This window comes from Phyllostomus discolor, chromosome 3 (assembly GCF_004126475.2).
Source record: "Phyllostomus discolor isolate MPI-MPIP mPhyDis1 chromosome 3, mPhyDis1.pri.v3, whole genome shotgun sequence".
NCBI lineage: Eukaryota > Metazoa > Chordata > Mammalia > Chiroptera > Phyllostomidae > Phyllostomus > Phyllostomus discolor.
The window spans coordinates 168029901-168043062 of record NC_040905.2 but is presented as its reverse complement, the minus strand read 5'-3'; the positions used below and the strand labels follow the sequence as shown (position 1 = coordinate 168043062).

The 13162-nt window shown below is 41.0% G+C and overlaps 1 protein-coding gene across 1 annotated transcript in view; it reads left to right on the top strand.

The window, feature by feature from the left end:
- The window catches only part of TRPM3 (transient receptor potential cation channel subfamily M member 3), a 501162-nt gene that overhangs the window by 287764 nt on the left and 200236 nt on the right, over positions 1–13162 (top strand). The window contains 1 exon segment of the mRNA XM_036021739.1: positions 345–419. Coding sequence (XP_035877632.1) covers positions 345–419 — 75 coding nt within the window.

Genomic DNA, 13162 nt, shown 5'->3' with positions numbered 1-13162 from the left:
TTTCTTGAGGAATTGACTGAGTATTGTTTCAGCCACTTTACATGAACTGACTCAACCCTTGATCCACCACAACAATCCTCTAGGCCGAATCAGAATAATGAAGGATACTTCCTCCAGCAAAGGGAATGTTGATTTTAAGGATCTATTTACAAAACTGAGGAAGTAATGAGGCATCTATAGATGGTGTAGGAGGGCTACTTGATGCTTTGCATTACGTTTGAATGTGCAACTTGGGTTGCCGTCACATGTATATGTTTATATAAATTGGGTGATCAGTCTGCTATAATAAAATGTGTATCTGACCATTGGGTTGTAGAAATTTCAAAGATTTTATTTTTTGACAGGATGCCTGCCGTTTTTCTCTCTTGATTCCCGCTTGTTTTATTCATTTTGGGGTAGTTGCCAATTAGACCAAATTGGTAAGTATAACTGATGGACAACATGAATTTCCTCTTAAACCCCAACCAAGAAAAATAACCATAGAAACATTTATTTCCTTTAGAAATTCCTAACAATATCCTTCCCAATGACTGCTATTTATCTCTGTCTCTTCTAAAACATCCAAACACATCAGAGATTAGTTATTCCCTGCTATTTTTTATCCTAAAATACCACATAAGATAGGAAGGAGGGAAATGAGCATTTGTTGAGGTCCTTGTATGTTCCGGGCACCATGCTTGGCATTTTTATACATATTACCTCTTTTAATACTCACAAAACATTCAAGGTGGGCATTATTATCTTCCTAGGCTAATGTGATTCTAAAACATTTGCTCTTTTCTCCCTACAGAAGAGTTATTTCATTCAACAAGACACTCCCTAATATTCTGTTACATTGGAGGATTTAGAGAGTATTATTTTATTCAATAACCACAGTCATACTTCAGTATTCATCATTTCAGAACTTTCATCAAGCCCTGTACTCTTGCATTTTGACAAGAAAAAAATGTTTCAGCACTTGTCGCTTGCTCGGGACTTGTTGTACTTGCTAGAACTTGTATGAGTCACTACACTGCCCTGCAAGAGAAAATGCTTCATTATTCAGTACTTGTGCATTTCAGGATTCATCACAGGTTCTGGAACAAATTAGCAAAGAGTACTGAGATAGGACTGTATTTGAACACAAACTATGCCAGACACATTTTGAGCATTGGGTTATTTGGAATTAATCATTGGAAGAGCTTTGGGCAAAGGATAGTGATCCGTGGAAAGATGGTGGAGAAATTCAAGGACACAGCATGAGGGGGAGGTAGGATGGTATGATGGCCTGGAGGGTGGGGTGGAGACAAACAGAGGAGCTCCTGTTCCTGTTCCCATGGCTACAGTCTTTCTTCATGTGACTCGTGGACTTCCCTTTGTCATCCTATGCCTGAGAATATATGAAGGAGGCTGGGAAGGCAAAGGGACGTTCAATTGTCATCACCAGCATCTTTTTGATCATTGCACCATCATCAAATGCATTGGGGTAACCATGACATGAAATTTTCCATCATTGAGCCCATAACTGTTCCATGAGACAAATAACAGCTCTGTAAGTTAAAGGTCATAGTAGAACTTCATCCAGGGAATTCTGAAAGTAAGAAGCAGTAAATTTATATTCTCATAGATTGACAGGCCTGGGTTCAAATCACAAGACTTGAAAGGGAAGCTAAGCTTTCTCTAGGCAGATTACATGCATATCAAGAACATGTCATTGCCATCTGTAGGTGCTCTAACCCGTTCAGCCCAATCATTCAGACTTTCTACTGCTGGTAGGAACCAATCAAGTAAAAGACCATCCAAAATACAAATACCAAATTCATGATCAGTGAACTTTAGTTGTGATGAATTGCCATTTTTCTGATATCTCAACTGAATGTGCTATTCAAAGTTTTCTCTGTCTTTTAAAGAATTTTCCCTCTAAAGAATAGGTTATGTGAAGAAGACAGCACAGTTTAAACATCTACTCTCTCTTCATCTTGGCTTGGCACAGTTGGTTGTGCCACTGAAATATTTGTCATGCTTGTTAATGGAAAGTCTCTTTGTCAATCAAGACAACAATGGAGCCAAACAAAAATATTGGAAGAGTAGAACAAATTTTAGTGATACCGATTTCTCAAGGTTTGCCTGTCTTGTTTATCTGACTCATTTTCCAATTCAGGCCAGGAGACCTCTCTCCTTAAGGAAAGAGCCTTTTCCACATTAGAGTTACTTACTTGTTCAGGCACTGGGGCAGTTTCCGTAAACAAATGAGTCTGACCAGAAGAAATGTCCACTACTCTGATAAGATCTTAGATTCTATTACATGCAGGGAAGAATGCTGAGATCTCCTTGTGGATCAGAAAGATTTGGGTCGCAAATGTTTGACTGGCCTTTGGTCTCCAAGTCAGTGAAGTTTATTTTACTGGTCAGATCTACCAGGTTCCTTTGATGATTAAAAAACAAAAACAAAAACACCTCCTTTCTGGGACCCAATCTCTTCCTTGTTTCACTATCAAAAGAGCTTTCGTATCTTTTTATCTCTTGTTTTGCTAGCTTCTCCTCCTTCCATAATGCATGTGGGCCTCCACCCATTCCAAGCTATTTGCAGTCTCTTTAAATGACATAACCTGTCAAATATGCTTTTGTTCTGTCTTGACATTTGGTGAAATTCCAACCTTTCCTCTACTCTACTTATTGGCAAAATGTACGTTTCAAGTCTCAACTCAAAAAACCTTCTCTTCTACAAAATCTTAACACAACCACCCCCCCCCACACACACACCATGATGCTATTAGGCTGTTATTCATCACATGCTCCATACCCCCCTAGCACTCTATGTAAACCTCTGTCATAGCACTGCCTCTTTCTGATAGAATGGTTATCTGTCCACCTGCCCACACTACCCTGTCACCTGTAGATTGTGAGTTCCTTGTGAGCAGAGGCTGCCTACCCATTTTTGTCATCCTGTAAGCTGAGCACAGTGCCTGGCACATGCAGGAAGGTACTCAATAAATTTTTATTGTAAACACGGATATTTGGCTTTCTGGCCTTATTTTTAGATCTGATGCCCAGTGTGACATAAAAATGTAATAGACAAGCTTAGATATTAAAAGCTAGAAAGGAAGGACTAATGATAAAACAGTAATACCTAGAAAGACTCGGGAAGGACACATAGACAGGGACATGCCCAGGCAAGGGCCACCATGCATGCTTCTGTCGTGTGCATGAGCATTTACTCTGGGAAATTTTACTGTGTCCTTCTTCTTGTTGTTAAATCATTTCCATCTTATGACTTTAGAGAGACTAAGAATATATTTTTTATAGCTGTTAATGCCATCATGGCTCATTACTTCCATTTACACAGAAAAAGAAATACCTATGGATTTTACCCCAGTTATTTAAGATGATAGTTGTCCATGTCTGTTGTCAGTCTAGATTAGGATCAATCCATTTCATAGAAATGCATAGGTAACTTTAGAAAGTTCGACAAAAAAACATAAAATTAATGAGAAAACTTGTGCGGTCTGAGTACTTTTCTGTCATAATCAACAATTTTACAGTGAGCTATATTTAGAGAAGTTAAGGTATCTCATTCTCTAGGGGGAGTCTTTAAAAAAGTAAACTAAGATTTTAATTTGCTTGAGATAGCTAAGGCCAGGGAATTCAATCATAGGACCCTTCAGAGCCCCTTCCTAGGACTGAAAATATTTTGGCCATCTCTTCAAAAAAAGAATTTGAAACATTTCAAGCCATTGGAACAAATGGACATAAGAGTGAAGTATAATTCACATAGGCTTGCAAAATGACCAGGGATAGTGCTCCCAAGATGTCACTAATAGAGTTGTCATATGTTTTAATGGAATAAAATCTTTTAACCTTGAACCCTTAGCTAAAGATTGTTAGCCCCTGAGAAAAGTGAGGATAATAAAGATGTTATGCCCTATTAATTGACCAAATAAGCAAACAGCTGATTTTTTTTTTCTTTTTTGGCATCCATGGCTGAAACAAACAAGTGCTCTTTCCCTCACTGAACAGGCTGTCCCTGTTCTGTGAGGAGGCCAGATTTCAGAAGCTGCCTGGAGTTCCACATGCCATAACCCTGCAGGCAAACACTGACGCCCTAAATCTCTGGTGGAAAGATCAGCAATTGTTGTTCGCTAATGAGCCTTGGCCTCTCTGGGTCTATGTGGGGTTCTGTGGGCAATTCCTTCCGGAATGAGGCAGGGTGGAAAAAAACAGGTGCACCTTTGCTAAAACACGGGAATGAGGATTGAACCGTCAGCTTTTCTGGTCATCAAACAAATCTGAGCCGAACCCTCCTCATTAGCAGCATTTCTCCCATCCTGAGGGAGAACACAGAAAGTGCACACTGAGTCGGGTGCACATCAGAACTTATTATGAAAGCCGGGGGAGATTCTGAAGGAAACAGCAATTAAGCATGGTGTGCCTGCATCAGGAGTCTGGGGAGAAGTGGGAAGCGCGCTTCCCCTTGCAAATCCACTCTGAGATTCTGCTTTTTTGGCATGCATGGAGCAGGACTGGTTTTGTTCTGTTGATTTATTTGGTTCCAGTATTCAAGAAATAAGAATCATTGTAGTGAGTATGCATTACTATCCATAAATTTAGGTATTTAGGAAATATTGTGTAGTAAAATCTTTCCTTAATTCAAATAAATCCAATTCTAAGCTCCTTTATATCTTGTTTTTGTAAATTCAATCTTCATCTTTATTAGGTCTCTTTGCCTCTCTCCTCCTCCTCTCTCCCTCTTTCCTTCCTCTCTGTCCTACCTCCCACTCTCTCTTTCTTCTTTCCTCTCACTCATCTCTCCATCCCTCCCCCATCTCTCTCTCTCTCTGTGTCTCCCTCCCTTCCTCCACCCTTCCCTTTCTCCTTTCTTCTCTCTCCCCCTTCCTTCCTTCTCCTCCCTCTCTCTTAATCCTGCCTTTCTCATACTTAATGTATTTCTGCACAATTGGAAAAGGACCTCTTAACTTCCCTCACCCAAGGTTACCATTGATATACTAACTGCCTGAACCTGCTCGGCCCCTCGCAACCAGAGGTGCTCCCACACTGAGGAAAGCCAGTGGGATTTTCGCCACAGCTGGTGTCACCAGTGACCAGGGTGCAGCCTCAGAATCAGCACCCTAAGGTGCACTGCACAACAGTCCCCACAGAGCAGATGTCTGTGCTAATCCCACCCTTAGGAAGCTACATTTGGGTGGAAAAAGACAGAAAAATAAATAAATAAATAAATAAATAAATAAATAAATAAATAAATGGTGTATTAGATAGTGATAGTGCTAGGCAGAGAGATAAAGAGAAGACAGTAAAGGGAGTGAAGGGAAGGAGTAACAATTTCAACAGAGTGGGGGGAAGGCCTCACGGAAAAGGGGATATTTGAGTAAAGACTTGGAAGAAGTGAGAGAGCAAGCTATGTGGTATCTTGAGGAAGACCATTTCTAGAAGAGGGAATAGCAATAAGAAAGTGCTGAGGAGGGAACGTGGGTGACATATCTGAAGAACCTTGGGATGCCTGTGTGGCCATGTGGAGTGAGCAAGGAGGAGAGGCAGGAAAGGAGACCAGAGAGGGAACCAGGGCCAGATTCAGGGAGGACTATAAGACCTTTCACAATCACAGTTGCGCTGTGTGGAATGGGAGCTTGCAAAGCTTTGAGCAAAGGAATGAATGGTCTTGTATGTTTCAACAGAATCATTTTACCACCTGAGTTGAGAGCAGCCTAAATTACAAGTAGGAATGAAAGCAGAGATACCAGTTAAGAGACTATAATTGGGGCAAAAGCTGGTGGCGGCTTAGACTAGGGTTAGGGAAGGGAGAAGTAGTCACATTCTGGCTATAATTTGAAGGTAGAGCAGGCAAGATTTACCATTGAATTAGATGTAGGGTATGAGAAAGAAAAGATGCGTCAAAGATGACTCCAAGTTTTTTTTAATGGAGTTGCCATTTACTAGGATGGGAAGACTGTGGGGATGGGGATGGCAGCTAGGAGACAATATCAGGAGCTTAGCTTTGGGCATCCTGGAGGTGTCTTTTAGCATGTGTGGAGTTATTGAGAGGGGCACGGTTGTGTGAGATGACTTCAGTAGAGATATTTGGTCTGGAACGTGAATATGGAAGTTGTCAGTGTGTAGACCGTATATGAAATCATTTGAGTGGATGAGATCACCAAGGGAGTGTGTGAGGATGGGACAGAAGAGGACCAAGAGCTGAGTCTTGGGACAATCCTATCAGAGGTCAAGGATATAAGGAGTGGCCAGCAAAGGAGATAAAGAGCAAGAAGCTAGTGAGGTAAGAGATAAACCAGGAGAGAGGGCTGTCTGAAAACCCAGTGAAGACTGTATTTATTTCCAAAGGAAAGGAACAGCCAAAAATGTGTCAAATGCCACTGACAGGTCAAGTAAGAAGAGACCCAGGAACTGACCATCAGGGACATTGCAAGTCCCTTCTTCCTGTCCAAGGGTTGGGTAATTTTCCTCCTATCTCACCTGCTCCCACCTTTCCCCATCAAAAACGCTTGCCTTTCTTTTCTTCCCCTTCAAGACATTAGTGGGTTGGGCTTTTAACAAAAGTTATTGAGGAGTCTTATCTTCAGATCAGCAATGCAAGCCTCCCCTGAGAAAAGCAGCCTAGTGGACCATTTTTGAAATGAAGACAGGGGAAAAAACAATAAAAAACAAAATATGAATTAATTAATAATTCTATAAATAAGTCCGCTACACAGAAAAGATATTATTTACTTTTAGTCATAGTACCAAGTAGACAATGTATTAAATACAAATAAGCAATTTCCAGTGGGGCAGTGAAACCCCTATGGAAATAGGATGAAGTGGCCAAGAGATTCCTTTTGAACTATTTGGTGCTAGGAGCTGCATTGCAAGAAGAATGCACATGTCCCAGTAAGGGCATATTGTATCAATCATGTACAACTGGAACAGGTGTTAATGCTTGGCTTACATAGATAGTCAGGTTTCCAATTTGGTTAGTTTCTCATTAACCATAGGCAACCTCAGTCTTGGCAAACTAACAGATGTTGCCTTATGTGAATCATTTTTATCACATTAGTTAGACCCAAAGGTTGTCAAACTATGGCCCATGGGCCAAATCAAGTGTGCCATCTGTCTTTGTAAATAAAGCTTTATTGGAACACAGCCATATCCATGCTCATTCTTTCACGTACCATCTAGGCTGCTTTTGAGATGTAGTGAGACTTGAATATTTGCAATAGAGACCATATGGCCTACAAGTCTGAAAATATTTATTATCTGGTCTTTTATAGAAAAAGATTGCTAACTCCTGGTATAGACTTGAAAATGGACGTTGGAAACATAACATGGGTATTTTGGTCCTACTCCGTGGGCTTTTATGTTAGTTTACTTGAGGGGGCACATCTTAGCTTTTACTTCTTTTCCCAGGGGGATGTCTGCACTCCCTGCAGCTTTATGCCAGGGCAGTGGTTCCCAAAGTGTGGGCTCTGTACCAGAAGCAATAGCATCACCTGGGAATTTGTCAGAAATACATATTCTCAAGTCCCACGGAAGCTCTAGGGATGGGGCCCAGCAGTATGTGCTTTATCTGCTCCTCCAGGTCAATGCGATACTTGCCAAACTTGAGAGCCACTGTACTGGAACAGACACTGATAAGAAGAGCTGAGAAGTTGAAATGGGCATTTCTTCACACCCCAATACACAAAGTAGTTCTTTGCACATTTGAATTGCACTTTTCAGAGCAGTACTTAGAGTGCCACATTCTTATACAGCACATTAGGATAGCCCACTTTCTAGAATGATGGTATTAGCGCTATTATTGCAGCCAAATAATTTGTGGCAGCAGCAGTAGGAATAAGCCAAGTGGCTGTTCACACGAACATGGCAAAGCAGGATAATAAGGCTAAACACCCTCCAGTGATTTGGGACCCAAGATACCCATTGCATGCCCCTGGGTCATGGCTGTCTCCTGATTCCTCATCATGCTCTTCAGTGGCCTTGTGACAGAATGAAAAGGGGCATTTATTTATAAGAGAGAAAAGTAGAAGGGATTTGTTTCTAGAACCATCATGGATATGCTAGAACATATGAAAAACTTTAAATTGGTATTTTCCCCCTACAGGTATTGTTTGTGCTATTTTCCTTCACTTAATGATCTAATCCTTCCCTAGAGCGCTCACCCCTCTGTGTATCTGGAGGAACATTTCTGACAATGAACAGCTGTGGTTTAGATAGAGCTGGAAACCTGATCCCAGGAATCAGGCAGGGGCATCTGTGAGTCTTGGCATTTTTAATCAGGAAGAGATGCAACAAGGGAACAGTGAGCAAACCCAGGCCCATTTCTAAAGACCTGATGATGACATCAATTTTTTAAATCTGCCAGAAATGAGTTTGAGACCCTAAGACATGAGAAAGATAGGGTAACCTTACATACTGGTTTATCTAGTTCCACTTTACACCTGTCATCCCGGAGTAACAATTAATGATGACCCCTTCACTTGCAAAACCATCCTGATATTGGTGTGATAAATCATATGTTCACCCCAGTGAGACACAACCCAGCAGAGTGCACAGAGTGCAGACTCTGCATTTCCTAACAGGTCTCTCTTTGAAACCCCGTGCAGACATACAATTCATTTAATGGTAAAATGGGGATCATAACGTCTCTATCACAGGGATGCTGAGCAGATTGGGTAAGCATGTGCAACCTGCCTGGCTGAGTGCCCCATACATGTTAAGTGCTCAGTGATGGCTACCACTCCTCAGGGAGAGAGAAACAGCCTTCACTCAATTGGCTCACTGGACTTCACCACATGAAATCATTCACAGCAGCCCTGAAATTCATAAGCAACCTTGCTTTTACTCCATTTGTAATTACCTTTTTAAACATATTATAATTGCTATTTTCTTTTAAGGAACTATGACATCAAGAAAAAAATGTCTCTCAGAGAAGGCCATGTTTGCACCTAAAAAATAAGTTCCTATTCACAAACTTGAATAGGAGGCTCAAGTTTGTTAGATGCTGCTGCTGCAAAAAAGCCAGAAATGGAAATGACAGTATTGCCATTCATGGTGTTGAAGCTTGAGGAACCCCAATACATTGTACTTCACTCTTGGTGGGACAAGTTTCAAACTGACTGAGAGTTAGACACCAGGACCAGACAGATGAAGATTAAAATATTTTTATTAATGATGGAGTTGCTGGGGATAATGACTTAGTATGAGGGCCAAATGGGTTCACCTGTTCACCTCTGCCCCTACCCAGACAGCCAACCAGAAGAGAAATTTGGATTTACAACAGACACTTTCACTAATACCACTGACTGGCACTAGACCACAGGACAGGGGATGGGGCGGGGGAAGGAAATCCTTCTCACTGAAGACTTTTAGTAGATTAGTTCTATCCCATCAAGAAACACCAGTATTAACCACCGCTAATTAAGTTACTCAATTCAACACTACTGATTAGGTCACTCAATTCTACACGTGAAGAGGAGTAAGGGAAGGACAAGGGGCTAGATGTGTCTCACTAATGGAACTTCCTCCCTGTGGAAACTTGAAGCCAGAAGAAAGAAGGTCCCCCACGACATTGTCACCCATATTTCTTTTTTTTCTTTTTTTTTTTTAGATTTTATTTATTTATTTTTAGAGAGGGAAGGGAGGGAAATAAAGAGAGAGAAAAACATCAATGTGCGGTTGCTGGGGGTCATGGCCTGCAACCCAGGCATGTGCCCTGACTGGGAATCGAACCTACGACACTTTTTGGTTCACAGCCTGCGCTCAATCCACTGAGCTACGCCAGCTAGGTTTTTGTCACCCATATTTCTTACTAAGGATTTAGTCATAGTAAAGACAATCAGATTGGAGTTACGTTGTCTTTTGGAAAAGATGCCTAGATAATCAAATAAAAATGTATCCCTTTTCCCAACTGTTGGTCCGAAATTGGAATAAATACCATTACTAGATCCCAAATAATCAATCCTCTTCCTCTGTCTTATATATGACAATGGCAGTCACTACTTTAATAACCTTGGTGACAAATGAAGGTCACTCCCCACCTACAGCACGTCAGCTGCTAGAATATATCAATCACCTCAGAGGAAACAGAATTTAAGTTTCAATTTCAGTTGTATGGTTTCCTATTCACTTCAACTAGAGGAAGTAATAATTTTCAGAGACATCCTTCCCACAGAGGAAGAATGTAAACCTTTGTTTACATCTTTCTCCCCAGTGGCCAGGACACAGGACTCTAGCTGGGTCCAGTTCTGAGAAATAGCAAGGCTTCAATTTAAAAGTACAAGACAGCTGAAATGAAATTGCCCATTCAAGTCTCTGAGAATCTGGACACTTCCATACTTAATCCAGGTGGACAAGGGACATGTGATCACCCACCCAGGTCACTCGGCACATTCTTCTCTAGGGCCCCGGCCACTGAGGCCCAGGTAAGACCTGGGAAAAGACACAATGGGGCCACTTAAATGTCTATCATCTCCACTTTCAGTAGTATGCATCAATGGTATTGTATTAAGGTATGACACTCAGTCCCTTTACAACCACCAATTTATTCCTGTCCGTCAAGCTGTGTTAGTCCCAAGGGATAGAGCCTGGGCATTTATATCACAAGCATTTATTTGAACTATCTTCTAAATGTGAGGCACTGTGAAAACCAGAATGTTGCCTAAGAGGGGTGGGGGTGTCTGTCCCATGGAGTTTATAATGCAGTGGATGAAACTTTCATGAAAATAAGGCAGAATAAAATAACTGCCAAAAGAAATGTACAAAAAATAACAACAACAACAATGGGACTCCAAAAGAATGAATAATTAATACTTCCTGAGGGAGTTAGGAAAGGCCTCAGGATTTAGTAACATTTGAACTGGACTTGGAAGATTGAATTGGGGACTCTGAGGGCCCACAACAAATAGCACCTCTCTTCCTCATGCAAGTTCTGAACAATTTTAGAAATAAAACAAGTCCTTGATAGAACTCAATATCGTTTTTTAGTTGGGGGACAAGTTAGCAGGCATGTGTTAAGTCTGTTGGCCAGTGGACTTAGTGGATCCCCTGACTTCGGCAGCATCTCACGGTGAGCCTTCCCCTCCTACCCACAGCCCCCCACACACACCTTCAGCAGCAGGACCCCTGGAGGAGCCCCGTAACGTCAGGCTTCCTACAGGCAGATGCCAAAGGGAAGAAACATGAGGCTCGGTGACCAAGCCTAGTAATCCTTCTCAAATTTACCAAAAAGCCAAGTGAGTAAAGGAACGTAGAAAACTCAAGGATGTGCTTGTGAGAAATTCTTCTTCATAAGAATTAGGATGGCTAATGGGGAGTTAAATAATCCTAGGCTGAGACTGTGAAAATAATCTGAGGAGACCAGAATCAGAGTGAATGTAGAGTTCTGGAGAGAGATGAGGCTGCAAGTGAAGGTTGGGTCCAGAATAGGGGAGGCTTGTTCGTCATGTGAAAGGATTTGAGCTTTTATTCACAAGCAGCAGGAATCCTCTAAGGACTGTTACAAACAAGGCGGTGTTTATGGAGAATAATCAGCAGTTATGCGATGATTGTCGGAGAGGCAAGAAAATCAGTCAGGAAGCAATCTTAGTAGTCCATGGGAAAACCAGTGAGTGTAGATGCTGGGTACTTGGCATAATTCCTGATTTCATGAAAATTTAAGTCAGATCTGAGTGTCCTGGATCTCAAGTCTGTTGATTGAGGGAAAGTTGTTTATGTTATAAAAACATTTTAAAATTTCTGTAGAAATAACTATATTGTCATCTAATGTATGAGAAATCAGGATATACTTGATGGTAATTCAGTATCCTGACCGTCTTCTATACCCCAAATTTTAGTGATAAACTACTACATGTAGAGCACAGTATGATACGCTGGGAATACAAAGATAAATCTAATAGAGAAAAGAGATGTCCACACATGTAATTAATGAGATAAAACTTCAGAGATTTTCAAGGTACGTACTTACTGACATGCACTTTGTAATACATGAATGAACGTGGTTAATTCTGCTAGCGGAGGTCACAGGGAGGGACCCAAGGAAGCTTGTCTTTGAATCTGAAAATTGAAGGATGAGTATCTAATTCCTCACAGAAAGTAAATCAAAGAGAACATTTCTTAAAGAGAGAATAGAACCCTTTTACATTTGGGGCAGAGAAAAGTAATTGCAGTCTCCCTCAACTGATGCAAAGAGATTTTTTAATAATTTTGGAAAGGTAATTGAATACACACGCCACCAGCAACATTTCCCTCTCTCCTGCCATCTGCCTCTCGTACCCAGCCCTGCTCTACACTGCAGACTAGGTCTTTCCATGTTTTTTCAATCCATAATTTCCTTGGCTGCTCTGTTGCTTACTAATTTCTGCCAAGAAGCCAAAGGAACTTGTACAGGCTGTGGGTGCCTAGATCCTGGCACCATTACAGGAGAGTGTGGGCAAAGTATTATAAAGTAAAATGAATTAGAACCACTCTGGTTACCTTACATCTGAGAAGGCAATGAATGCCTTTTGATGTGGGCTTTGAACAGAGCAGAGACTAAGAAGACTATAGCTTTGTTTGGGTGAGTTTTCTTGTAGACTTAGATCAGTTACATCTAAACATTCAGCCTGCAAACAATGGCCCCAAAGAAAATAATGCTGGCTTTCCTTTTATGAAAGTAATACTTGCCTCAGAGCCCATGGGATGGGCTGTTTGCTTTCTATTGAAATGATTCATGTGGAATGTTGTTTGGATGTACTTGTTATATATGCACATTAATAGCAGAATATTTTAATCAGAGCTCTCTGCCCATAAGGGAATAACTGTTTCCCATTCACTAAGTCAAAAGCTAAGTTAGTTTATTAGCATATAATATACTTGGAGTTAGTTTTACAGTTCATAGATCTTATTATTTGGCATTTACATTTTGCCCAACCCACAGAACTCAAAAGACTTAACAAGCCGACTGAAGAACTGAGGAGAGGCCCCTAGTAGAAGGCATCTGAGGAATGACACGCAATGTCACCTACCCCAGAACAGACAGATTTAGCCATTTGGATACAGGATAAAGGAATTGGTTTCTGAAGCATGTTATTGCTCTGTGCAAGAGGCTATTTAAACTTAGAGCATGCTTCAGATTATTTATTTTTCAGAGCGTCATTTTGGTTTAAACATATAAAGTACATTAATTTTAATTTTACTTTCA